The following is a 27,838-nucleotide window of genomic DNA, read 5'->3' on the forward strand; positions in this document are numbered from 1 at the left end:
AAGTGACAATATTCGAAATGGGATTATTTATTTAATTCAGAGTCGCCACTTGGGAAAGGTTTGGCTTTTGGTGTCCCAAGTCACCGGTTTATCTTGAATCCCAAATCGAGGAAATTTTCGACTTTTCCAAATGAAGTCTGCAAACCAGAAATTCTAAGTAAGGAATTCTGTTGACCCGAGGGAAGGTGTTAGGCACCCTCGAATCCCGTGGTTCTAGCACGGTCGCTTAAATTGTTATAATGGCTAAATATCTGATTTAAATACATGTTATGACTTACGTGCTTTTATTAAGTTTAAACCGCTTTTATCATTATCACTTATTTTTATAGAATTGCAACGTCGTGAAAATGCATCTCGAACCACGTCACAATCAATGCGCCCGTGATCGTCAACACATTTGGACTTCGTTGAGATTTGGATTTGGGTCACATCAATGTGCACCCGAATTTAAGAATATGGTTTAATTAAGCCGCGCCTAAAGAGTCTAACGCGTTATTATTTTTGTGGAAGGCCATGAAATTCGCTAAACGGCCTATCCTGGACTCTAAATAATTATTATGGTTATTTATTGAGGGCCACGCAATTTTGCATTTTTTGTTTGGCGAGGCTCGCCTCTATTTTAGAAAAGGATATCCTAAAGTGGCTACATTTCTAACTATGTTCAATCTAAAATAGAAGAAAGAAGATACATGTCAATTCAAGTATATGCTTTGGGCCTAAATCTTATCAATTTCTGATTAGTTATTTGTAAAGTAAAAGACGTCCTACTTTTATGAGAAATGTTCTACTTTGATAAAGAAATTACGTGACAAATGCTATGCTCATATCCAAAACATCTCTTGAATTGAATTCAAACTAGACTCATTTAGGCTAGGTTAAGGGAATTAACCCACTAAGCATTATTATCACTGGGGGTTCGAACGCGCTCCTATATACTGCCTAGCGGGTTTTGACGAAAGAAACTAAGATAAAACAGAACATCATTGTGTAAGGTGGAAGTATCCTATCCTATGCATATCATTATAGCTAAAACAAGAATCTGATCAGTCACTGTGTCAAATATTTGTACATCCTACGTACCACATCATTGCTTAACCCATATCAACAAACAACTATAAACTAAGATACAAGAGGCTAAAACTCAGCTTAAGCATTAACTAACTGGTATTTTTTACTATTGAATTATACACTGATCAATTCATGCGAAAGGAGCAATAGACCACGAGCATTACAGACAGACATTTAAACTTCTTGGAATTCCTTTCATTTCATGCTTTCGAACGGTTACAGTTTACACCCACATAGGATTTGAAATGTGTACCTGGAATGCTGAAATGCAAAGAGGAAGAAGAGAATGACAGGGAAAGGTCAGCAGCAGCAGGAAACTAAATAGCAGCAGCAGCAGCAGGTAACCAAATAGAAACAAAATCCCAGTGCAAGATGCAGTTATAGCCAATGGGCAGAGGCAACAAAAATGACAGCAACAAGCAGAGAAGTGGGCTCAGGATTCAAACGGTCCAACTCCAAAAGAAGGCAAACCGATAAGAACCAAAACAAAAGAAACCTAGCTGATACTTGAGGGGAAATCAGCACTTATTTGAAACAGGTTAAACAAACTGGGAATCGAACAATTAGCAGGAAGAAAAGACAGTTTCTGCTTTCTGTATATCCACCCTCTATCTCCTTTCTTTCCAAAATCCAAAACCAATCTTCAGTTTTGAAATTATACTGAAGTTATTAAAAGAAATCTTTTCCAGTTCCTGTTTTCAGAATTTGAACTCTCAGATGTTCCCTCTCAGTGTCTCTCTCTATCTCTGTATGCTCTGTCTGTATGTATATATATATTTGTATGTATTTTAACTCTCTCTTTCAAAAATTCCTCACAGTGTGTGTATTTTTCTCCTATAATCTTCTCCTTTTTTTTTAGATGTCCTCCTTTCCTTTATAAGCCCTCACATTACCCCCTTTTAACAGCCTGTTTAGAATATCACCATACTCATCCCATGTGCCTTCCATTTTCAGTTCCACTTTAGCTAATTAAGTATTAAACCCCATCATTCCCCTGGCAGGCTTAAACTTTCCCATTTTATTAACTAAAAGCAAGCATGGGCAGCAGGATGTAGTCTGACAGCACATGCTGTCAAACCATTTTTAAATCCAAAGCCCTTTTATGCAGGAAACAGGCTGTGCACAATGCACATGCTGTGCACAAGTGCACATGCCATCAACTCAGATTTCAATTAACAATCTACCCTCAGATTCAAATATAGCAACTATAAGTGAACCTACTTGATCCTTACTTTGATTCAAACAAAGTTGCAGCAAGCAACAGGTGCAATCGTTAACATTTGAACTACTGAAATTAATTGACGACATTTGTCGACTCGACTATACTAGTTATAACTCATACAGTCGTAACCAAAAACCAAACATTTAACAGTATCGACAAGGTTCGCATTACATTGACTGAGCAGAATTGTGCTTCGAGGAATCAGTTAATCAGTACAAATTTGGAATTCAACTAATTGCTCAACAAATACATACATACACACTATCAGGACAAGTAGAAAAGGACACTTAATCAAACAACAAGGGTTCAGGCAAAGTAGATAGGACACAATTAATAGAAACTCAAAACAAAACAGACTTCAACAATCACGAACAGCTTTTAAAACAAATCACACGGACTAAAACAAGTAAAGGAAAGAAAGCAAGCTCACCTTAAAACTCGGAAAATCAAAAGTTTTGAACTCGGATTTGGACAGACCTTTCTTAAGGCTGAACGGACTTTAATCGAAGTGTTTCTCAGATGAGAAACACCTCGATTAAGGTCCATTAGGCCTTAATTTCTTTGGCTCGAACAAAACACGGACCAGTGACGAAGAATCACAAAGTTCCAAAACTCAGATCTGGGATTCATGCTTCCCTGATCAGATTCAGACCAAACCAAGTATGGTTTGGTCACGAGGGGGGTCTGGGGAGTGTCTGGTGTGAAGCTGGGGTTAAACGGTGTAGATCGAGTTTTGACTCGAATCTTCAAATGAAGATTCGAGGACCTAGAGGATGATTCGAACTAAACGGTCAACAGGTCTATGTTCAGGGTGGTGAGGGGGTTCTATGGTGTTCAGGTGGAGGTCACCGGCGTCCGTGCCGCCGGTTTTCATGGTGAAGAGTACAGGGGCGGCTCTAGGGTTTGGGGGTTCTGGTGAAGACGACGAGGCTGGGGTTCGGATAGGGGGGCAGGGTAAGATTATGAGCTTATATAGTTAGTGGGTGGGTTGATCTCAACCGTTAGATCAATCTAGATCTACGGTCTGGATCTGATGGCTTAAGTGGAACGGTGTCGTTTCGAGGGTAAAGGGTTTGGGTTGGTCCGGGTGGAAACGGGTCGGGGCCATTAGTGGGTTATGGGAAATGTGATCTTGGTCGTTGATCAATCTGAGATCAACGGCCCAGATCCGGCTCAAACATTACGACGTCGTTTAGACGTCTTTGGTGTCAACTGGACAAGGGCCGAGCAAGCCTGGTTCTGGGCTGTTTGTTTGGGCCAATTTTAATAAATTGGCCCAATCCGGAAGAAGAAGATTATTTCTTTTTTTTAAAAAAAAAAAACAAAACTAAGCAAAAAATCAAATTAAAAATTAAATACACACTCAATACAATTATTTGCGCACACACTAAAATATTTCAAAACAGGTAAAATCAAACAAATCAAAATCACGGACGAAGATGCCTATTTATGATTTTCTATTTAACGACCGGATTACGGTTCGAATTATGCATGACACACACATTTTGTATTTTGTTTTAAATAAATAAATAAATAAGAAAAAATAAAAATGGGCAAAAGTCACAAATAAATCAACAAAGTGCCGCACAGAAATCCGAAAATTGTACAGCAGGGCCAATTATTATTATTTTTTATTTCTTTTGGAGCGATTGTCGTGCGAAACAAAAATCACGTGCTCACACTCCGCATAAACCCATCTGATACTATTCTTCCCAAAAGAAATCCTTTTTGAAACATACTACCATGCCTATAACAATTCCATCGATTTCATTCACCGTTGGGTCCAGAATTACACATGGACTGATTCCTGTAAAACCAGGGATATGTAGGCAGTTCAGAGACCAGGGTGCGACCCATATTTTTCATATATCCCATTCGGTCAAAATCGATCATCATTTCTTTACCCGACAACTCTTTCATCATTCCTAGGTAAAGATGGGCAGCTTTTGATACCCAATTTTCCCTCATATATTTAAAATGCATATCTACTTTCAAAATAGTGCATGAGCATCAACCAGTAATTTTCCATAATCTTATGCAATTTTAAAAGGATTTTAATTGATTTATTCAGTATTTTATTATCTAAATAATTACTAATTGCATCACAAATAATTTTATAATGATTTATTACTTGATTTTTATCATTTATATTTATATTAAGCTTTAATTATTTTATGTATAATTATATTTGTATCTTTAGGCTATAATTGCAATAACTTTACAATAATAACCTACATATGCACAATTACATTATTTACACGGAAAATGATTTTTTATATTTTATAATATTAAGTAATTATTTTAAATTATTTTCATGCAAAAATTATATTTTTACCATTTATAAATTATTTTATAAAATTATTTTATTAAATTAACTAGGTATTTATGATCTAGCCCTTTTTAATTAATTAATTTCGGACTTAGCCCAATTATACACACCAGCCCAAATACCCGTTCATACCCGACCTAGAACCCCTTTAATCGTGACCGTTGATCATTGATTTCAACGGTCCATATCCCTTCCCCTTAATTAACCAAACTCCTAAGCCTAACCCTCATTCACCCAAACCCGTTGCCTCTGTATTTTCTCATCTCCTCCCCTTCCCTCTTTATCGAACCCTAACGCCATCACCATTCTCCTGTGATTCCTACCCAAAAATGGAATCATCTCTTGATTCCTTACCATATCTGGCCTTACCTCCTTGCCAACTACTCGTTTTTTATGTTACTCAAACTAGTTCGCCTCAAATGGCAAGTTGATCTCAAGAGATTCGAACCAGATTTGGTTCAAAATATATGTTGATTATTTTCGTCTATGTTCGTCCTAACCTCTGTGAGTACGAATATTTTTGTATCTTTCAGTTAAGGCTTCAGATTTTGATTCGGACTAGATTTGGTCCGATTTCTATTTGTTTTATGAGTATTTTCCATCTATTTTGCTCTATTACTCACAAATCCGCTTATTTTAGTAGAATCTTTTACTTACTCTAAAATTAGGGCTCAAGATCTTTCCAGATCCAAAAAAAAATTTCTTCTTTGGTATTTTTCCTTTAATGTTTCAGTATATCTACCTCTGTGTTCATATTTTTTTTACTATTTCTGATCGATTCTGCTTACCCTAAAATTTAGGGTTTTTGATTTCTTAAAGACATACTAAATTTATGTATTTCCATCTCTATTATAGTTTCTTTTTTTTTTGTTTTCTACGTTGATTTTACTTACCCTAAAATCTAGGGTTTTGATTCTTCGAATAAATATGGTTCAAACCTTAATTATTTCCGTCTATATGTCTTACATGTATTTTATTAAAGCTTTTGTGTTTATATTTTTTCTTTTGCTTACATTAAGTTAGGATTATCATTATTTGGTATTTTTTTCTTTAAATGTTTCTGTCTATTTGCCTCTATGCATCTTTCACTCTTGCCATTAGTTGCGGGCTATTTTTATTTACCCCAAGATTTTAATCTTTCTTGTATGTACTAATACTTTCATTATTCTGTTCATCCTACCATGTTCCTTTATTTCTTCACCTTGTTTGTTGATTGATAATTGGTTCTACATGATACTTACCTTATTCTGAGTAGTACTTGCCAGATTGCTCGTTAATTGATTGAACTCTTGTAACGACCCGACCCGTCGTCTCTTGTAATTCCGTCCCGTATTCCCTGTTATATGCTTATTTATGCTTCAATATGTGTACTTGGTGAATTTGAGTCAATTCGGATCGAGTTTGGTAGAAATTGGGACAAATATTCTCTTTAATGAAGAATTAGTTTGGAAAAGTCAACCGAAAGTTGACTTGTGAATTTGAAGTCATTCCGGAATGATTTTGGTAAGGTTTGAGACACTTAGTCTCTTTTAAGGAAGCTTAAGTTGGAAAAGTCAATTGAATATTGACTTATGTGTTAGAGAGCTCGAAATGCGAATTTTATGGTTCGGATAGCTTCGTTAGGTGATTTTGGACTTAGGAGTATGTCCGGAATATTTTTGTGATGACCGGTGTAGAATTAAGCTTGAATTGGCAAAGTTAGTATTTTGGCGAATTCCGGTTGATAGGTGAGATTTTGATCCGAGGGTCGGAATGGAATTCCGAGAGTTGCTATAGCTTCATTTTGGACTTGTATGCAAAATTTGAGGTCATTCGGACTAGTTTTGACGTTTACCGCATCGGATATGAAAGTTAGAAGTTTCAAAGTTCATAGGCTTGAATCCGATGATGATTTGATGTTTTGATGTAATTTTGGGTGTTCCGAAGGTTGGAACAAGTTTGAATGACATTGTGGGACATGTTGATATAATTGGTTAAGGTCCTGAGGGCCTCGGGTGGATTTCGTAAGGTTAACGGAATGAAATTCGGACCAAAACAAAAAAAAAGAAGAAAAGTTGTTCCAGAAGCTGTCTCTGCACAACAAAAATGCAATCGTGTAGCATACTTCGGAGGCCTATATCTTTTGATATACAAGGAATTTTGAGATGGTTCAAAAACAAAAATTGTATCCCTTCATGTCTAGTTTCCAGAAAGCTAAAGAAATCGTAATTTGGACATCTGTAGAGAATGTTACGGTCGATTGAATATGACTGGTGGAGCTCGTTCTCCAGAATTTTCTGATTTCGGGGAGCCTACTTTAGAAGCTCATATCTCGGGATATATAAAGAGTTATATGGTGTACAACCTATCAAATTAAAGATCTTCGAGTCTAGTTTCTAAATATTCAAACCGTTTGTCATTTGGATATTTATACAAGACGTTATGGGTGTTTAAACAGAAGGTGTCCGACAAGAAAAATTTTTAATAGGATGTACAATTTGTATAGCACAAGTGCAAGGTACAACTCGACGAAGCACGTGCAGATTCTTTTATACACGGATTTGGCTTATTTCTTTCATTTCTTTCATTTGGCTTGGATTATTTTGGAGAGAATTTCAAGGGGGATTTCATCAAGCATCAAAGGTGAGTTGATTCTACTTATTTCCAAGTTAAATACATGGATTAGAGCTGAAAACTCAAGTAATTTATGGACAAAAATGGTGGATTAGGGCTTGAAACTTAAGAGAATTAAATGGTGATTTGAGGGGTCAAATGAACTCTGATTTTTGTGAATTTGGTATGTATAGACTCGTGGCGAGATAAGGGTCCTATTGATGTAAAAATTTCTGAATTTCGAGACGTGGGCCCGGGGCTCGAGTTTTGCTAATTTCGTGATTTTTGACATTTTTCGAGTCTTTTCGATTGGGTTATATTCCCTTAGCCTATTGTAACGTATTCGTTGTGGTTTTGACTAGATTCGACGCGCGAAGAGGTCAATTCAAGAGGAAAGGGCATTGCGGATTAGTCTACGGCCGGTTAGAGGTGAGTAATAGATGTAAATGCAGTTCTGAGGGTTTGAAACCCCGGACTTTCACATCGTAACGCTATATTGAGGCGTGACACGCACTCCATGGTGAGTGAGGGGTCGGATACTATTGGGGATTGTGACTTGGTCCATCCCGTGTGATTTTTATATTATACTGGTGATTGATACACACACTTTATTGATATTACTGGGCTTGATGCCATGTTTGGGGCCTTCTGCCGACTTGAAAAATCCTTCGAGGATTTACATTACTGCTAGGAATAATTTGCATATCATTTAATTTCAGTCCAAGGTTTTAAATGCTGCCTTGCAAACTCAGCCATAATTCTAAGTGTTGAAAACTTAAATGACATTTTAAATGTATTTCAGGCTAGGAACTTCTACTTTGTAAATGCCCAAGGGGCTTACTATATTATTTTCTGGACGGATTATAAAGTGACTTGAAACAGTGGCAACAATGACACCGTATGTTATACTTGAAACAGTGGTAACAATGACACTGTAATATATACTTGGAACAGTGGTAACAATGACACTGTAATATATACTTGGAACAGTGGTAACAATGGCACTGTGTGATATAAATTGGTCAGGTAACAATGGCTGACCGGTCAGGTAACAATGACTGACCAAGATATTGCGCTTGGGCTGTAGGAGCCCCTCCGGAGTCTGTACACACCCCCAGTGAGCGCCGTCGACGATAAATAAATATGGATGGCTCGGGCTGCACGCCGTAGTGGGTACTGGAATGTACCATTATATGCATTGCATTGCATTCATGTATTTGCCTTTATACTGTTGTTTAGTTGTTCAGTTCCATATGTTGCTGTATATTTAGATTTTAGCTTACTTTGTGTATTTACTGGATTTTCTTATCTTCAGACTGTAGTTACTTTTACTACTCACTGGGTCAGAGTACTCACTTTACTCCCTGCACCTTGTGTGCAGATCTAGGGCAGTCTTAGGCATAGTAGATCCAGTTGATCAACGGATTCCAGCATTTCGGGAGTATCAAGCTAGCTGCACAGCGTTCGCAGCATTGATTTCTTACCTCCTATCTTATCCTTTTATTTCTACATTATCAGACTTTGGATACACTATGTATTAGGGTGATATTTTGTATTCTAGAGGCTCATATTCGTGACACCGGGTCCTAGAGAGATCATGTCGTGTATTTTGTTAAACTCTTCAATACTTTGATCATGAATTAATTGATATTTCCATCCGCTATTTTTGACAAATTGGGTTAAGCGTGACTAATAGTCGGGCTTGCCTAGTAGTGTGTTGGGCGCCATCACGACCGGGATTTGGGTCATGACAACTCTGTACCATCTCCCCTAAATTAAACTTCAAATTGATCTTGGAATTATTTCTTTACCTTATTTAACCTAGTACTTAATTACTAGTCGATTCCGTATAAGGTTTCCTTAAATCAAGTAGTACTAGTCTGACTTTACTCGATTCTGTATTGTTAATTGATTTATGCTGACCTTAATTGATTTTCATACCTTATTTTTTTGTGATTGGTTCATTACATTATTTGTTTTACTCTATTTTATGCTATAAAAGCCCCTCCCTTATCCTGACTTTACACACAGAGACACTTACACACTTTATAACATAAAACTTTCAAACTCTCTGCTCTCAAAAAACTTGAGCTTTCTCTTTCTATTGTTCTGATTTCTGCATTATTTGGCCAGCTGAAAGCTAAGGCCATATTCTCTGGATGCTAACTGCTATTGCATTCCTATTTTCTTTCTTCTCAATGGGTATGCCTTAACTCCTATTATTCTAGTCTGTTCTATATGCTTTATTCGATTAGTCTATTTAAATTTCAGCATACTTCTGCTTTCTATGTGACTACATGATCCCGCTTAGTGATAATACTAAACTAAGTTACCTCCAATAATATGAAAACCTATCCAATTCAGCTATATGTTCCCTATTCTGAGTGCAAGCATGTAATGTATGGCTAATTGTGCATGTTAGTTCAAGTATCTTTGCTTTTATGATTACTTTAAATGTTGGTATGAGTATCTAGTCTAAACAAATATCAACTTAGTTGAACTATATGTTGTATAGGAGTTTGTTCTCTGGTGTAGTTCTGTTACTATTCTGTATGTGCTGATTTCTAAACATGTTCTCCCTTACCCTCTATATACTGGATTTCAAACTTCTACTCTTAGTTATCTAGGTTCCTACCACCCCAGTGTGAGCACTGCCTAGGGTCCCTGAGACTCTTTTGAACTTTGACACATTGGGGCTGGTTTTCCAATCTCTTATGAATTCTGTGTTTAATGTGTGGTTCTAGTATGAGCATTACCCGGGGTCCCTGAGGCTCTTTGGGAACTTTGACACACTGGAAGCCTAGTTTAAAGTGTTGTGGATCCCTGCTATTGTTTTAGAGCTGTTGTGTTTGAAGGCATGGCTCCCAAGTTTATATTGGGCCTGCTAAGGCTCCCTATAGTGTAATAGATACTGTTATGTAATTTATTCATTCTGGGCTGCAATAATCTCTGTAATAAATAGATCTAGGGTTTATTAGTAAAAGATAGGGGGTTTCTATATCTTTGTTTGAAACTCAGGTAGAAATTCTGCCTATAGGTTTATTGGTTATTATGTGAATGTTACTACTTGTTTAGAGATCATGCCTATAGGATTTTCTGATTGCTTTGTTCTATATTTCACTCGCACGTTAGAAATCCTGTTTATAGGCCCCTTGCATTAGAAATCCTGTCCATATGATCCATGCACATTTTTAACTTACATGCATTAGCGACCATGTCGATAGGATTCTATTTATTTGACTAATAACCTTTCCTGGCAATTTGCTTAAAATTCTGTCCACATGTGATTAATAGATATCATACCTATAGGAGGTAAAAAATCAGTTTCAACTTAGATACCATGCCTATAAGAATAAAAGGAATCAGTTTCAAACCTAGAAATCATGTCTATAGGATTTAAACTAATATATATCATGCCTATAGGGTGAAATCAGTTTGTAAATTAGAAACCATGCTTATAGAGGTTTAAATCAAGTCAACACTTAGAAATCCTGCCTATAGGGGTTTAAACTAATTAGAAAGCATACCTATAGGATCTAAAAGGGATAAAACCTGTCTTTATGAGTTAAAATTAGTAATTCACTTAGAAATCACGTTATAGGTTGTAGATATCATGCCTATAGAGTTCTGTTAATCAGTTTTGAGTTCGATTAATTCTGGTTATCACTTAGGCAAATCTGTAGGGGTTACCAATGATTATGGGCCTAAAACTGTGATATCTTACTGTCTGAAAATGCCTAGATTCAAGATTTAATAAAATCAGTAAGCAAATTGATAGGTCCAGATGCCCGCCTTAATAAACTGATGTCTTGCATTCTATTTTTGCTCATCTAAATATCCTGCCTATAGGATCCTAAATTAACGAAATCTGTTGATTTAACTACGTGCATTTGTTGTCTATTTGTGGAGGTTTATATGAGCCCTTATTTGCTCCTTACGTGATAGTCCTATTTGAATTTTGTTTGTCTCCTGGCATTTTCTCATTTAAGAAACATAGGTCAGTCTAGAACCATCCTAAATAAAGGTCATAAATACCTCCAGGACCATAGGAAAGGGGCCGGTAGTGCATGCATAAGGCATGAGTTAGAAGCTACTAGAACGCTTAGGTAACAACTGAAAGATAGTAATTGGGTAGTAAAGGAAATGATAGCCCATGCGCTAATGCTATGAGTAAAATCCCGACTTGTGGGAGTTGCAAAGCATTGCATGGAATGATCCTATAGGCTAAAAAACTTAGGACCACCCCCTATACTCATGTGTAAAAAGTAAGTTGAATATTGTATTTGTCTTATTTGTTTTCTTCTCTTTTAAGACTAACTCGCTTAATTTAAGTTCGGCCGGGACCTACCATTGTGGACCTCAAAGGGTGGTTAACATCTTCCCCTCAAGGTAATTTCGAGCCCTTACCCGTTCTCTGGTGATATAAACTGGTTATATGAGTTAACTGTTCTAGGTGCCCTAACGCACATTAATCCGTTAGGTGGCGACTCTTCAAATCCCTTACCCATCCCAAAAGAAAAGGAGTTGTCCCAAAAATGTCGAAACTCTATTTCGGTAGAAAAAGGGGCGCGACAAGCACAATCGCGAATGCAATCATTCTCTCGTGAATGCGGAGAATAAGTCCTTGATGACCCCGTTCACTTTCCCTTCTACACGATCGCGATACCTATTACGCGAACGTGAGGACTGCAGTCTTCCTAGCTTCGTGAATGCCGTCGTCTCTTCGCGATCACGAAGAACAAAATGCATGCGGCCACAATCTCTCTATGCGAACACGACTACTTAGTCGCGATCACGATGCAGAATACTAAATATCTGCTCACAGCAATCCAAAACAAAGAGAAATGGCTCGTAGCTCATCCGCAACACATCTGAGGGCCCCGTGACCCTGTCCAATCATACCAACCTATCCCATAATATAATACGGACTTGCTCGAGATCTCAAATCACACCAAACAATATCAAAACTACGAATCGCGCCTCAATTCAAGCCTAATGAACTAATGAACTTTCAATTTATACAACTCACGTTGAACCATACCAAAACACCTCGAAATGACCTCAAATTTTGCATGCAAGTCCGAAATGACAAAACGGAACTATACAAATCCTGAAACCACAATCTGAATCTGATATCAATAAAGTAAACTCCCGATCAAACCTCCCAACCTTCCAAACCTTCAATTTTCCAACTTTCACCAAAAACCATCAAATCCACTAAATCCAAATTCGGACATACGCCTAAGTCCAAAATCACCATATGAAGCTATTGGAATCATCAAATATCATTCCAGAGTTGTCTACATATAAGTCAAATTCTGATCAACTCTTACCACTTAAGCTTCTAAAACAAGAATCATTCTTCCAAATTAATCTCGAATCGCCCGAAAATCAAAATCGATCATTCACGCAAGTCATAATACATAATATGAAACTTCGTAAGACCTTAAACTATTGAACGAAACGCTAAAACTCAAAACGATTGGTTGGACCGTTACACCCTTCCTACACTCCATGTGTAGATCAAATACGGCTTCGACAGAGTTTGACAATCATCATTTTATGGTTGTTGTTGTTCCCGTGCAGAAGCGACTCCATGGTAAGGCACTTGAAGAAGAAAAACGAAAAAAAGTAAACCTCTTGCCTTAGGCCCCTAAATATTAAACACCTCAAAAATATGAATTACTATATTATTATTATTATTATTATAATTTATGTAAGTATTAAATAACAAAAATTAAATTTCAACATTTTCTAATTGGGTACAGGTTTACGATTTACTAAGAAAATAATGATAAATTTTCTTTCTCATTAAATTAAATAACGTGTATACCTTTTTAATAATTTGATTTCTTCTTCCTTCATTGTGTAGTCTTTTTGCATGTTTCTCACGATTTTACTTTTTAATTTCAATTCAAATTCTCTAAATTAACTATTCATTTTTTTATCATATATATATATATATATATATATATATATATATATATATATATATATATATATATATATATATATATTTATCAAGTTATTTAGAAAGCAAATTTTTTTGTGTTCCATCTTCTCGAACTAAAATCCTTGAGGCAAGCGTTACAAGATTCGATACTCGGTGGATAATGGGCTTAGCTCTTTTCACTTAAATACCACGGGAGAGTTCGAAAAAAAGTACTAAATTTTTTTGGGAAAAATAAAAAATTTCTTATGTCCAAAAGGGCTCAAATTTAAAAAGTTATTCTTCATTTTGAAAGTTGATCGTGGGGATAGATGGTGAGGAAAACGTTTCCGCCCAATTGCATAAGTTAATCATAGATACCAACAAGCTGTTGTCGCTTGTCACCTGTAACTTTCACGAGCTAGGAAGTCCTTTCCTTTATCGTAACAAATGGACCACCACCAATAAGCTGTATGCAGTCCCAGCTTATTGTGTCTTTTCCTAATCTTAGACCTGCCGTGCGTACGAGCTACGAGCTCTTTTAACCTCACGGGAGGTCCATTATGCTAGGTTTTACTTTCTTTTGTTCACTTTTGGGGAAAAAGTTGTTTTTGACCTTGAGAAGCTTGATCAAACAAGTTATAAGTGACGCTCATGGTTTTTTTTAAAGTGGTATCGACTTTTAAAAAGTTGAACGAATAAATAGTCACGGCTCGCATCAACTGTTAAGATATCGTCCATTTTAACCCATCCATTGCAATCAAGGGGCGGATTCGATGCATTAGTTATAGGTTCCCGTGAACCCAGTAATTTTTGTCTAAATTTTATATTTGTATTGAAAAATTAATTAAATATATAAAAATATTTAGTTTGGAATCTAGTTCGTTAATCCGATTATTATTGTAGTTATACCATAATTTTATCTCAACCAAATATAAGATAAACTTATCTCAAATTTAATTTTGGGATTAATTATTCCTTATCTCTCGTACCAAACGAGCCCTTAGCATAGAACAGTTTAGAACGTGTACACCTCAGCATAGCTCCTTGTAGGCCCACCAATGTTTGCCTACTGTCGGCAAATTAGATTAGGGATAGAATAATAATATGTTTAGTCATAATCATTTTTTAAAGACAGCTTCAAGTAATTTTAAAAAATCAGGTTACGCAATTCAAAAGGAGAAATTTTATTTTGTGTCTCATGCGACTTATAGGCTCCTTTTTGTCTTACAAATTTATGATCTCCAACCTTACACTGCTGGGTCCGCAGAAATCTGAGTTCACAAAATTATGAGACAAAAAATTGTCTCATACAACTAGTGCGAAACACAAAATAAAATTTTCTATTCAAAAGAGAGATGTGTCTAAATTTTTCAATAGAGTCACTATTGAATAAAGGTCATGACATTATCCTAAATTATGAACGAATACCATGACATTTATTCTATTCCCTAGATCTCCATGGGTCGGCAAAACTTCTTTTGTAAATACAGTGAGACTTCTTTATAACAGTATTCATATATAATAAAAATTTTACTAGTTTATTATAAAAGTCAAGTTTTTCCGGAACTAAACTTCATGTTATATTGTAATATATGTTATTTATAACATCATTTCGCTATAATATTCATAAATATTCGAAGCAAACAAGGCTGTTATAGAGAAATTTAATTGTACCAACAAATTAAGAAAAGAAGAAGGCAATAATACAGGCTTCTTTTTTCGTTAGTTTTTGTGGCACGCAGATCTTGAACAGTGGGGAACGTCAAAAAGCATTTCTCCAAAGTAGCTATTCACCCTATTGACAAGTAGAAACTGGTATTGAATTCCAGATTTATCTCGATTGCTCTTGTTTGTACCAAGAAAACATATGAGAAAAGTAAATTTCTTTTTTTGCTTTTCTGAAACTACGAGTAGGAAAGGAAAGGAACAGTATTTTTTAAAACATTCATTTATTTTTATTTGATTTGACAATACAAAAGAAGAAGAAAATTGAAGAGATTGTATATAGCTCTATTATGCTAAACCATTTTTTTTAATAATAAGGAATTACTCTGTGTTTTATTTTATATGATATTCATTCCTTTTAATATGTTTATAAAAGAATTATATTTTTTATATTTAGAAATAATTGTCTTTAAACATCTTCCTTCGGCAAAATGACAAAAGTAATATTCTTAAAACGGTAGTTTTAGGTCAAAACAAAAAAAATAACTAAAACTTAATTATTTTTGGCCAAATAAAAATATTTAGCGTAAATAATGTAATTCTAACCAAGTTTTATTATAAATTGTATTCGAAAAAAATTATTTAAAAAAGTAATATTCTTAAAACGGTAAAAATATATTTTATTTTTCAAAAAGATGCCACCTATACAGAAAAATCCACGTGGCAGGCAAGTGCACCCATACTTTTTGCCACATCAGCGTCTAGGGGGTAATGTCTCTCAAAAGGCCAAGTTGAGGGGGTAATTAAGATCGGGGCATAATTTGGGGATGATACTAATAATCTGAGCCAAATTTAGGGTCGGTTTAAGGTATTTTGCCCAAATATTATGATATGTTTGAAATAACAAAATTTTAGATTTCGTACCCAATCAAACGCATGTATAAAATTAAATAAAACTGATAGAGTGATTTTTTATTTATTTAAAACTTTATTGACATTGATACTATTTAAATATTTATCCATGATATGAATCAATTCAAAGTAAATGATATTCCTCCGTTCACACAACTGATCTGACCTTTCCAACTAGAAGTTCCCAACTCATAAGCAATCAAGGCTCCTTTACAAAGTATCTAAAGTGAATGTTCACACCTTCATGTTTTTCTTTTTAGTATATTCTTTTTCTTTCTTTTAGTACTTTTTTTTTCTTTTTACATCTCTAGGCTTTGAGGAAGAATGTATTAGAATTATACAGTTCAATCGCAAAATATATATAAAAAAAAAATTAAATTTCATATATTGACGGTGTAAAAATAATTTATACCATCCAATTATTTGAAAGGCGATCACTTATAATTCTCTATATTAACATTAATTGGCCGTAACCTTAGAAAATGGGAAGCAATCTTCTATAGAAGATCAAAATATACTATCAGTTCATATAACTTAATTTATTATTATTTTTTTTTTTAAAAAAGTGAAAAGCTAGAGGAGCAAAGATTAGTGGAGATCGAGTGGTTGTGATTTGTTACAGATAATGTGTCTTTTTTCTTTTTCTTTCAAGATTAGTCAAAGTAACACACCCCACAGTTCAAGATCATCCCCTTGCACCGTGGCTTATGCTACTATAAATGGACCTATTTAGTAGTGGTCTCTTCACTCACCACAGAAAAGAAACAAAGTATTTTAAGAAGAAGAAAAAAAGATGGCTGGCTTTCCCAAAGTGCTTGCAATTGTTTTCCTTATGCTGATGCTGGTTTTTGCTAATGGTAATTAATTTCATATGTGACAAAGCTATTCTGGTTGATCTTGCAGTATTTGCCTTACCGTACCACTTTTAGGTGCAGAACCCGACCTTTATCCAAAATGGGACACGTTTAATTTGATTTTGATTTATAAACTGTTTGCTTGGATTTTACGTTGTCAATCGAAGAACGGGTCGAACTATATATACATGTAAAAAAATATTAAAATATGTACGATCATACACATTTTAAACTCAATGACTCTAGATTCTGAATTTTACTTGTATGTTAAATGTACAGAGATGGGACCAATGGTGGCTGAGGCGAGGACCTGCGAGTCGCAGAGTCACCGATTCAAGGGGCTGTGCATTAGTAAGAGCAACTGTGCGTCAGTTTGCCATACTGAGGGCTTTAACGGTGGCCATTGCCGTGGATTCCGTCGCCGTTGCTTCTGCACCAGACATTGTTAATTTACTCTTATTTGTATGCTGTGTAATATGAACGTGTTCTCGTTTCTTCTTGTGCTTGTCATGAATAAGAATGACCATCTGAAGTCAGAAACAGATCAGGATGGTTAATTCCCTTCCGTTTCCTGGGAGCTAATGGTTGCTATTACTGTTTCGGGCAACTTTTAATTGCGAATATTAGTACTACTAGTACACTATTGTATCTTATCTTTTCCTTCTTTTCTCTGCTTTAGTTTGGCAGCGCCTTTGGCTTATGGAATATACGCGGGGGGTATTATCTGTGTTCAAAAGTAAACTTCTAGCGTGGATGATATAGTACCTTTGTCAAATAATTACTCTATAAGAAATCGTTTAGTAACCTAAATTTTTTTAAGCTAGTGCTAGTCGCTCAGTTGCGCATACAACATATTGACAACTGGTTCATCCAAACTCAATATTATATTTTCAGCGTACAATATATTTATGTGAAAATTTATTAAAATTTTAATAAATAATAGTTGATCATAACACATAATTTATCAAGTACAATACACCTAAAATATATAGATAATATAAAAATCTTATTACGCTGTCAAGGTATATAACAAAGTTTAATCTTATTGAAAATTATGATGCTGAAAAAAAAAGTTTGATGTTGGTTACTCGTTTTTATTTTCTTTTGTTGAGTTCCATCCCGTGTTAGTATAAAAGAAGTATGATCATTTGCTAATTTGCCTTTTGATCTCTGTACCATAGTCCTTGGTCTAATATACAACCTCTAAATGGCTTGGAATCGGATCTCACCAATCACCATTTCATATTAAGTTTACTCTTATGAGCTTACGTCATCTCCATAACACCCCCTCAGCCCTACCATATCTGGACGTTTCCATGTGACAACCCTTATCTTGATAATTATGTAATAAATACCAATCATTTGAAAAACATACGTATTTTATTTAAAGTATTGTAAAATAATAATAAAAGAGCAGCAGTATTGAAAGATTTAGATAAAAATGTAAAGAGGCAGAGAAAACTTTCTTCTATCTTCAAGGGTATATTCCATAGGGTAATTCCCTTCTTATAAGATACAAAGTACATTCAAAGTTCACAAGATACATCCTAACAATTAACTGACAAGGTAAATATATCTAAATGATACATTGAATAAAATGCATGGATATCCACATAAATCAAGTAGGTCTAGAATACTTCTCCGTGAATATCCAATAATATATTTTGTGTCTCATTAAAATCTTATTAGGAAAAACTCAATAAATAAAAATATACACATATATTTCTGATAATACACATTGTGAACTGTCTCATTAAAAACCTTACGAGGAATACCCAATATGACAAAATCTTAGTTAAAAAAAATGTATAGCGCATATTTAAAAACTCGACTTGTTATCTCGAAATTTCAATCTTACATATCAACTTCTCACATGTTGAAATTGGTAATACCTTATTAAACAAATTTGTAAATTTATTTTACGATTCTTTTGAAGTAAAATTAATTTTGCAGTTTTGCTGAACGACAAAATGAAATAAAGAGAGAGCTAGGACTAGAGTTTGCACGGAAATGGTATTTTGAAAATTAGAAACGATAATAGAAACAAAGTAATGGAAATGTATCAAAAGGTAGTTAACACTTATGAGGTCAAAATAATTAAGTTGAGGTTTTGCCAGTTTATTGATCTTTCACTATTTTGGCTTATAAACATTTGAAGATTTAAATAAAAACTTTTATGTTTACCAAACGGGGAAGGGATTATAACCCAAAGAGCAGATTAAAAATTTGCTCAATTTCCTTAGCTCGCATAGGCCAAAGGGTTTAAGCTTTTCCCCTAGCAGAGCGCCTGCCTCCTCTTCTCTCAGCAAAACAGAAAACATGGCCGAAGATGAACGCAAGGAGGAAGTGGGAACCACAATCGTAGAAGCAACAGACAAAGAAGATGAGATGAAGCCGTGGGAGCAGCACTCAGCAGTGATAAGCATCCCTCGTTTCGATTACAAGGCTTCTTCTTCCCTCCTCCGCCATTCCCATTCTGCCTTTCTCATCACTTGCCCCATCAGTCAGTTTACTCCTCTCCTTTAATCTCTCAACACTTTCCTCACTTTCCCATCTGTTTTTCCCCCTATTATTCTTGAATATTTTATGTACTAATATTGCAATGAGAACGGGCTCAAATAGAGCGGATTGGATATATAGGATTAGTTTAGCAGACACCGAGTAGTTTAGGATTGAGGAATAGTCAATTGAATGAAACTTGATTTAGCTTTTCAAGTATATCAGCTAGGGAACTGATATTGTGTGGAAAATGGTGTTCTATTGAATAAAGATTCACTAGGTTCCTTCGTATAATTGGAAAAAAAATGTAATCTTGCTAGCTAACTGTGTGCAATTTTCTTTCTTTTATTGGTTTTAGAAGAAGCTTAAACTCTGAAAAGAATTATGTGGTATTATTTGTTTGTTGGAATTTGGATACCTTTAGGGAACCTTCTTCTGCTAGTTATTGTGTAAATTTCTTTCTGAAGCAAATGTTAGTTGGGTAATGTTTCGTGCAAAGTTTGCTCTGGGCAGTATATAGAAAAAGCAAGAAGGTTACAATATCTTAAACTCAGGAAGTTAAGCTACTTCTGGGGTTTGTTGTTTACACTGTTATGTTGGTGTGCTTTTGCTAATTAGTATGAAGTTCATTGAAAATCAGCTGCTCTACTCAAGGAGAAAGTTTTAAAATGTTCTTTGTAATCTGATGCATCATTCCTATTAGACATTTTCTGGGCGGGTTTCATATTTGCTACTACATATTTCACAATGCATCGGTTTAAGTTGAAATATTTAACCTCACACAATTAACTTGAATTAGGCGCCTAAGCATCTTATTCACCAAGGACAACTGTTTGGGACAATGGAAGAAATTTGGATCCAAATCTGGACAAATGTGTTGATTAAACTTCAATATAAATAAAGCAGGACAAAAGGACTAGAATCTACTATGCCGGGAAAAGTATTACAAGAATATAGCATACTTCATTCTTGAAAATTTTATTTATCAATAGGAAGGAGCTAGAAATGAGTTTTGGTCTATAGAGAACAGAACTGCACAAAGAAAAGAGCGTAGCTAAATGATAAGTAGATAACCAAGAGTAGGAAATATCAGCATAGAAGGGGTAAGAGGTATAAATAGAACAACTACATAGAAATGTGTTTATAAGTTCTCCACCAGGGCAAGATGAAAGTAAAAACAAATACCTTCTTAATTTTGATCTTGTGTGGACAGTATATTGGGATTACGTACAGCATTCAAGTAGTGCTTGTTTTATGCAGGCTTTACTTTACGAATTCAGGAAATCATGTAAAATAAATCATAAAACTACTTTACTCAAGGTGTGGCCTAGAGGTCAATGAAGTGGGTGAAAACTTTTGAGACCAGAGTTCAAATCCCACCAGAGACAAAAAATGATGCTAGGTGATCTCTTCCTGTTTGCCTAAGCCTTGAAGGGAAGAGTAACGCAGTACATGTGCGTGGTGAAAATAGCAGGTACCTAGTGGAATAGTCAGGGTGAGCTCAAATTAGGCAGGACGCCACTATTATTATTAAAAAAGAAGCATAGAACTAGTTTTGAAATGTACAGGAATGTTCAAGGCCCTTATTTTTTAAAATTTGGAGTTATACTGCTCCTTATACCAGTTGTTTTGGGGTAGAAAAGAATATGTTAAAGCTTCAAGATCCTTCTGCTGCTTTCTTTCCCCAGTTTCTACCAATAATATCAGTTACTTGTTTATTTTAATCTTTACTCTATTTAGATAAGGAATGCGTCTTTAGTGCCCTACGACTAATAACCTATGCTGAGGATAGGGTTTTAGTGAAAGGTAAGAATCTAACTTCGAACAATTTTCTGGTAATGGATAGTGCTAATAACTCCACTACTTTGCTTATAGCATTGCTTGTCATAATGCAAAACAGTTTTTGTTTTTAATTTTATCATTCTCAAGCTTCTCATGCTTTTGACATTGAGCATTTGGATATGCTGGAGGCTTTCCTTTTTTTTCCCCTTACTCCTGCAACAACTTTTTACTACTACTACTACACGGCCTCAATCCCAAGCTTGGTGGGGGTAACATATGAGTCACTATCCACTTCACTCTATTTAGACCCATTTCATTTCAACATTCAATATCTTGGGATTCGGGAACACTAATGGTTCTCTACATTTATTGACATACAAATCTCTAAACATAGTGAAAACTCCTATTAACACTTGTCCCTAATATAAGAATAGTATCAAGAATAAGCTTTAATCCCACTGTGGTGCCTATCAGATCTTTTGCTGCTAATTCTTGCTTAATTGTTCTGATAGTTTAAGTCCCTATTGGATTTTGCTAAGCGTTCTTTCCTTTTTCCACAGAGAGGGAGAAAAGTGCAACAAAAGAAGCTATAGCTATCCTTGAAAAGGTTATTTGTTTACTCTTTGGTATTTTCATTTTTTTTCAGAAGTAGTTCTGGACAAATGACCTATTTTATTGTTTGTCCATTTGGGCTGTAATATGCACTTTCCTGGGGACTTGAAGCTGGCTATGGAAACCTTATTCTTTTTAAAAAAAAATCATTTTGGTTTTAAATTTATCTGTGTTGGAAAGATTGCTAAATGTAGTTGGGTTTTTTGTTTTCCGTACAGTATATTGTTTCAAATCCTGATGCTAAGAGAAGGAAAATATGCATGGAAGATGCTAATGAAGAATGCAATGGATCAGAAGGTGCAGCTAATGAGCATGTGAATTCCGGTATGAACGCATCTTCAACATTTTGATGCCTGTGTGGACTTACTGTTACAATAGTTTACAGAGTGTCAAAAATTCTTGTTTGCTCCTTGCAGAATCCGACACTTCTATAAAGAAAAGTGATATTCTCTCACTTGTTAAGTTAACAAGAAGTGGATTGCTTCTCTTTACATTTCCATTCGGCAAGTCCCCAGCAGTTGTTGACATCGTTTCACAGATTTTTCAATCCCTTGAATCTGGAATATTGAAGTCTCCTCTGTGAGTTGCTCTCTTTCTTGGATTGCTTTCAAAATAATTTTTTTAGCACTTATCTATATGTAATATTGCTTTATTTGGCCAAGGGAAACCCGTGAAACTTAACTGGAGCCAAGGGAAATGAAAGCTCCAAATAAAATTGGAATAATAAAAAGGTTAGGAACCATATCCTAATGCTGGCAGATGAGAGAATTAAGCAAGTTTAAAAACTACCCTAATTAAGTATAAGAACTCAACTGGAGACTTACTCAGAGTTGCAACATTTGTAATGGTTCGCTTTCACTCCATTGCGCTATTGCTATAAATGATTCGTGTGTATTTGTTGCGATGGCAAGTTATTCTGCTATTTGATTTACTGAAAGATGTTAGACATGGTATAATTTTTCAAGTATAATGCTAGGATATTGCTATAAATGATTTGTGTGTATTTGTTGCGATGGCAAGTTATACTGCTATTTGATTTACTGAAAGAAGATGTTAGATATGGTATATTTTTTCAAGTATAATGCTAGGATTTCTAACCTGATCTCTGCAGTAAAGGTAAGTATGTAATATGGGTTAGGTAATTTTGCACGTATTATCTTGATAGCTTACCCTTTCTTCATCCATTTACCCATTTTGCTCCATTTACCCTTTCTTTTTCACCTCTTTCGAAGATTATTTCTAATACCAAAGAAACTAATATGCTTAAAACTTTAATCATGTCATGCAGTTGGTGCAATCGGATATTACCAATTCAAGGTACATGCTCTTTAGAGGAGAAGGAACTTAAGAAGATTGTGACACAGCTTGTTGATCAGTTTATCATCAATAGGCCGAAGGAGACTGGAAATACTGTTAAGGTAAACCTTGGCTTTCTTAAGAAATATCCTTCACTCAGAGTTGAAAGACTCGTGTTGCTTTCTTTTTCTGCTTTACGTTGCCTTTTCTTCTTTTGTCAGCCGCCCTAAGAAGTCATCTTGGTTCATATAAACTACCATGAGTACGTCTTCTATCAGTAAACCCAATGACAAGTTGAATATTTTCTTTTTCCATTTGAAAGTATTAGTTAAAAATATATTGGTCAAATATGTCCACGTCAAGTGTCTTGCTTTCGTTGTCCCCTGTTTTTATCCCTTTCTCCTTTTATTTTTAGTTTTTGGTTTTACGGGGTAGGGGTGGAGGAGGGTGGCAGGATATTGGATAGAGATGGTCTGTGTATCATTTGGACTATTTGGTTGGAGAGGAATAGGAGATGTTTTGAAGATCAAAAGCATCATATTTCCTTTGTAAAGAACAGATGCCTACAGAATTTGTACTTTTGGTCTAGGAGTAGTATGGTAATAATGACAGTATTTTGATTTTCTCGACTTTTTGGGAGTGTAAATGTAACAAGCAATGCTGTAACTTTTTCTTTTTGAAGTACCTTCTTGGTACTTTATTAATGAAATTTATCTTGCCTTTTAAAAAAAACCCAAGTTCTCTTACATGACTATTATGTCCAGTAGCTGCGGTGAATTTGAGCAGTCTTCTCTATGTGGGCCGAACCAGATAGGATAACCTGCAGAAACTAATGACATTATAGTTTGCAGTTGGCTATAACAGGAGAGGGATTGAGGAGACCGAGATGAAGAATCTTAGAAAAACTTCTAGCGATCCTGATGTATTTGCTTTGTTGGACCGCAACAAATGCTTTAGCGTCGTGGCAGCAGCAGTAAAAGAAGTTGTCCCAGATTCGACGGTGGATTTGAAAGATCCAGAGGTCAAATGATTTATTGCAGTGAAGTTATAAGCTTTTACTTCCTCTGTATCTTTTTAATGTACTGAATATAGCTTCTCTTTTGCAGCTTTCTGTGCTTGTTGAGGTACTTCCACTTTCTAGAGTACCTGATAAAACAGCCATAGTTGGTGTGTCGGTTCTTCCACGAACACTTGTTAGTACAAAGCCTCGGCTCTGCATCAAGGCCTTAGTCTCAGATACAAAAGAGATGAAAGGGAAGAAAAGATAAAATCTCTCTATGAATAGGATGCACGTTTTCGATTTTTTGTCGATTACATTGGCCTTTCTCAGATTTAAATATTTAATGTGTTGTATTGACTTGGACTTTAAGGCGACACCTTGCAATGGTAGTAATTTATTACTGTATTTTGTATTATCAGGTGTTGGCTAGATCTGGTTGAATGTTTAACCCTTAAACTAGACAGGGAAAACAAGGAAAGCTGCAGTGACGACGATGGTTCTGGTACACACCAAGTGTCGAAAATGTTGCAGTTTAGCATTAGAACTATTTGTGTCCTCGCGGTTCTTTTGAATTGCAGCATAATTGCATTAGTTTTGTCGTTTAAAAGTTTGTTGTACAGAGATTATCTTCTAATCAGTTTATCACAGTAGTGAGAAGTTGGAAAGCTTTAGTTGTTCAAAAGCTTTTATTTAGGTTTAACCTTTCGGTTGGGACTGTGTAGAAGAAAGGGAAGACAGGCTTGAGGGTGTCCTTTCTCCCGTTTCAGTTGGTATAAAAGAAAAGACATTCAAGACACAAGATATTTTCTTCCCCTCGTGTCATCTGTATGTCAAGAAAAGAAAATGTGTGTTCTAAAAAGGTGCAATAGAGGAAAAATGAAAATCATTTTATACTTCTGTTTGCTTAAATAGTAAAGGAAATATCAAAATGAAAAACGAAGTGGTGGTTTCAACTTTGGTTGAATGAGTTTTATATGCACAAGAGAGAAGGTCCAGATTTGTTTCTGAACTATGTGAAATGATCTAAATTTGCATCAATAGTTGGTTTAAATATATCTCTATTGCTATCAAATTTGCTTGTCCTTATTCATAGATGGAAAACAATTTTAATTTAGTTAGCGTCTAAACACTTTGATTAGTACGTGGATCTGTCACGTGTCCCCCACATCTCCCAAAAAATGACACCAAAATTAGCATCAAGCACCTTATGAAAAATTTATATTCAAATCTATAGAGCTCTATTTGATTTGAATTCATGATGGAAGCAAATGGAAAAAGTTAGCTGTGAAGAGGGATACAGCAATAGATCCGGAGGTGAGCATAACAGGGAGTGAGTGTGTCACAATGTTGAAACCAAACTCCTGCTTATTCAAGAACTAGTCTGGGATGTCCGTGTTGTACACGGGCCCAACAATGTGTTTGTAAAAGAAAAAGAGAACAGCAAAATATTATAAATAAATATTAACAATATCTATGAGACTATGACTACACAAACTTTATTTGATATTCAATTTAAGTAATATGCTTGAGTAATTTTTTGTGTATTTATTTCTCTTCATTTATTGCTGTGTATAATGATATGTTAGGTCTATTACTTTTAGCTTTTCTTTCTGGTATTCATCGAGATTACAGATGAGGAAACACAAAAAATCTTAAATTGCTTCCAGCTAAGTGATGAGACTCTTACTTTTGTACCTTTTACACACTTAAAAAAATTACCAGAAGATGCATTTCTTGAATAACAACGTTGTTGTCACGCTCCGAACCTGGGTCTGGACGTAACATGGTACTCGGTGCCTGATTACATGTGACCGAGCGAATCAACTGGCTGGCTGAATCAACATGTGATATCATAACATACTGAATGCGGAAGATAAACTAACACATGCTGATTTACTGAAAGTCTGGATGATATAAATCAAAGTGCGGAAATACTAATACAATTCTGAAACATATTTGTAGCCAACATAGCTTAACATGAAAAACCTGAGACTCTGTCTAACTGTTACTCTAGTCTATGAAGCCTCTAATGAAGTACTGAAAACACTCTATCTAAAAATACTGAAGACTGTAGTAATGATAATGCCCCAAAAGAACTGGGGATCACCAAATAGCTGGTACGAAAATCCTAGCGCTCTGAATCATCAACCTGTAAATCATTACCTGCATCGTGAAATGCAGGCCCCGGGCAAAAGGGACGTCAGTACATTTGAATTGCACTGGTATATAAAGCAACTGAAAGAAAGAATTATAAATGCTGAAACTGAAACTAACCTGATAACTGAGAATTGATAATTGATAACTGAAATGATAACTATTGAAACTGAAACTGGAACTGAAATGATAACTGAACTGATAACTAATAATTGAACTGAACAAAGGAAGTAAGGATATGAATATTCCCTCTTCTGAATGATGAACAACCTGTTTATCTGAATAAGCTATGACCTCGGGCCCAATATATAAAGCATAAGCTATGGCCTCAGGCCCAAGTATACGTATACATAACTACGACCTCAGACCCAAAATGCATAAAACATAAACTACGGCCTCAGACCCAAACATGCATAAAGCATACACTACGACCTCAGGCCCAAGTATGCATAAAGCATATAAACTACGGTCTTAGGCCCAAATACATGTGTTCAACATTCAGGAATTTAAAATCAGGAACTGAGAATCATACTGCAATACATGATAGTAAAATACCGGTTCACATTGAGTTGCATGATATTGGAATACTGGATCACACTGAGTTACATAATACTGGAATACTAAATAGGACTAGACTGAGACATGTATTCTTGAACTGGTTATGAACACTGAAACTTCAACTGTTTATGGCATACTAAGTAATCTATACTAAGACTCGGGGGCATCAAACCCAAGTCTATATTGAATACATACTGAGCTCACAACGTTCAGAATGAAAGTCATGAACGAGTTATGAAGCTAAATAGTAGAATTTCTACAACTATTCAAGGAACTAGGCTAAACTATATTTCTGAGGTAATTAGTAACGTCGTAAAAGAAACGTAGTGTAGAGAGAATCATTAACGTTCCCAAACATATAGAGTTAGCCTCACATACCTTAACTTCCTGTCCTTGAGCGTAATACAGCGTTTGTCAACCCTTTCAGCTTTTTAATCTATAGCAATACAAGTCAAAGGGATTCCAAATTAGCAACAATACTTTTGTTTTGGCCAATTAGGCATTTTATCAAATACTTGGTGGTGTCGCGCACCCCTTTTTCCTTCTCCGAGAGGAGAGAGAGAGTTCGTGTTTAGACATTCATGGGGGGTAATAACTCATTTTCTTTTGAGACTTTGGGTTTTTGAACAGTCGCCATCTAACAGATTATGGTGCGTTGGGGCACCTAGAGCGATTAACTTTTAGACTACTTTGCATTACCAGAGATTTAGGATAAGGGCTCGAAATAACCTTGAGGGGAAGGTGTTAGACACCCCTCGCGGTCCACAACGGTGGGTCCTGGACGAACTTATACTTATGAATTAGTCCTTTAACAGATAAGTAGTTGAAACACATAATTGCAAATAAAAGCATGTTGGACATTGTGTGACTCAAATAACAAGACAAAGAATTTGAACAAGTTGCATATAAAAGAGTAAAGTTTAAACATCGGGAATTAGGAAAAAGGGTCCTAGATTGGTTAGCCTTAAAAGATCACCCCACACAATGCCCGGTAAACACTCCTCAATGAGGGGCTACACGTGAAATTAGCGCGTAGTCATCACTTTTTTACTACCCAATTCCCTCCCATTGGTCATGGACTAAAGCGTTCTAATAGCCTTGATAAATGTCTTATGCGTGCACTACCCGTCCCTTCCTCGTGGTCCTGGAGGTATTTTAGGACCTCTACTTTTGGATAGTTCTAGACCATCCTAAGGTTTTAAAAGAATAAAAGTCTAGGCGTCAATCAAGAACAATTAGGACTGCATTTAAAGAGAACAAATTATAGGCTCACGGTCACCTCCACAAATATAACAAATAAATGCACGTCTTCAAACAACACTCAGGTATTTAAGAGAAAATCCTAGAACATGATATCTAGGTG

At 35.5% G+C, this 27,838-nt stretch overlaps 2 protein-coding genes across 3 annotated transcripts; both read left to right on the forward strand.

Annotated features, from left to right (window-relative positions):
- The first annotated feature begins 16,418 nt into the window (after positions 1 to 16,418).
- Positions 16,419 to 17,310, forward strand: LOC107772553 (defensin J1-2). The gene is made up of 2 exons (XM_016592051.2): positions 16,419 to 16,577; positions 16,854 to 17,310. The coding sequence occupies exons 1-2, from the start codon at positions 16,514 to 16,516 to the stop codon at positions 17,021 to 17,023; spliced, it is 234 nt and encodes a 77-aa protein (XP_016447537.1). The 5' UTR covers positions 16,419 to 16,513; the 3' UTR covers positions 17,024 to 17,310.
- A 1,449-nt stretch (positions 17,311 to 18,759) lies between these two features.
- Positions 18,760 to 24,429, forward strand: LOC107772554 (uncharacterized). Of its 2 annotated transcripts, XM_016592053.2 has the most exons (8): positions 18,760 to 19,077; positions 21,416 to 21,462; positions 21,686 to 21,791; positions 21,884 to 22,046; positions 22,756 to 22,885; positions 23,608 to 23,784; positions 23,870 to 23,887; positions 24,183 to 24,429. In XM_016592053.2, exons 1-8 carry the CDS (start codon positions 18,894 to 18,896, stop codon positions 24,201 to 24,203), a joined length of 846 nt encoding a protein of 281 aa, XP_016447539.2. In that variant the 5' UTR covers positions 18,760 to 18,893; the 3' UTR covers positions 24,204 to 24,429. The 2 variants fall into 2 exon arrangements, with proteins under 2 accessions (XP_016447539.2, XP_016447538.2); XM_016592052.2 differs by lacking the exon at positions 24,183 to 24,429 and having other exon boundaries at positions 23,870 to 24,175.
- The last annotated feature ends 3,409 nt before the right edge of the window (positions 24,430 to 27,838 follow it).

Source organism: Nicotiana tabacum, chromosome 18 (assembly GCF_000715075.1).
Source record: "Nicotiana tabacum cultivar K326 chromosome 18, ASM71507v2, whole genome shotgun sequence".
Classification (NCBI taxonomy): domain Eukaryota; kingdom Viridiplantae; phylum Streptophyta; class Magnoliopsida; order Solanales; family Solanaceae; genus Nicotiana; species Nicotiana tabacum.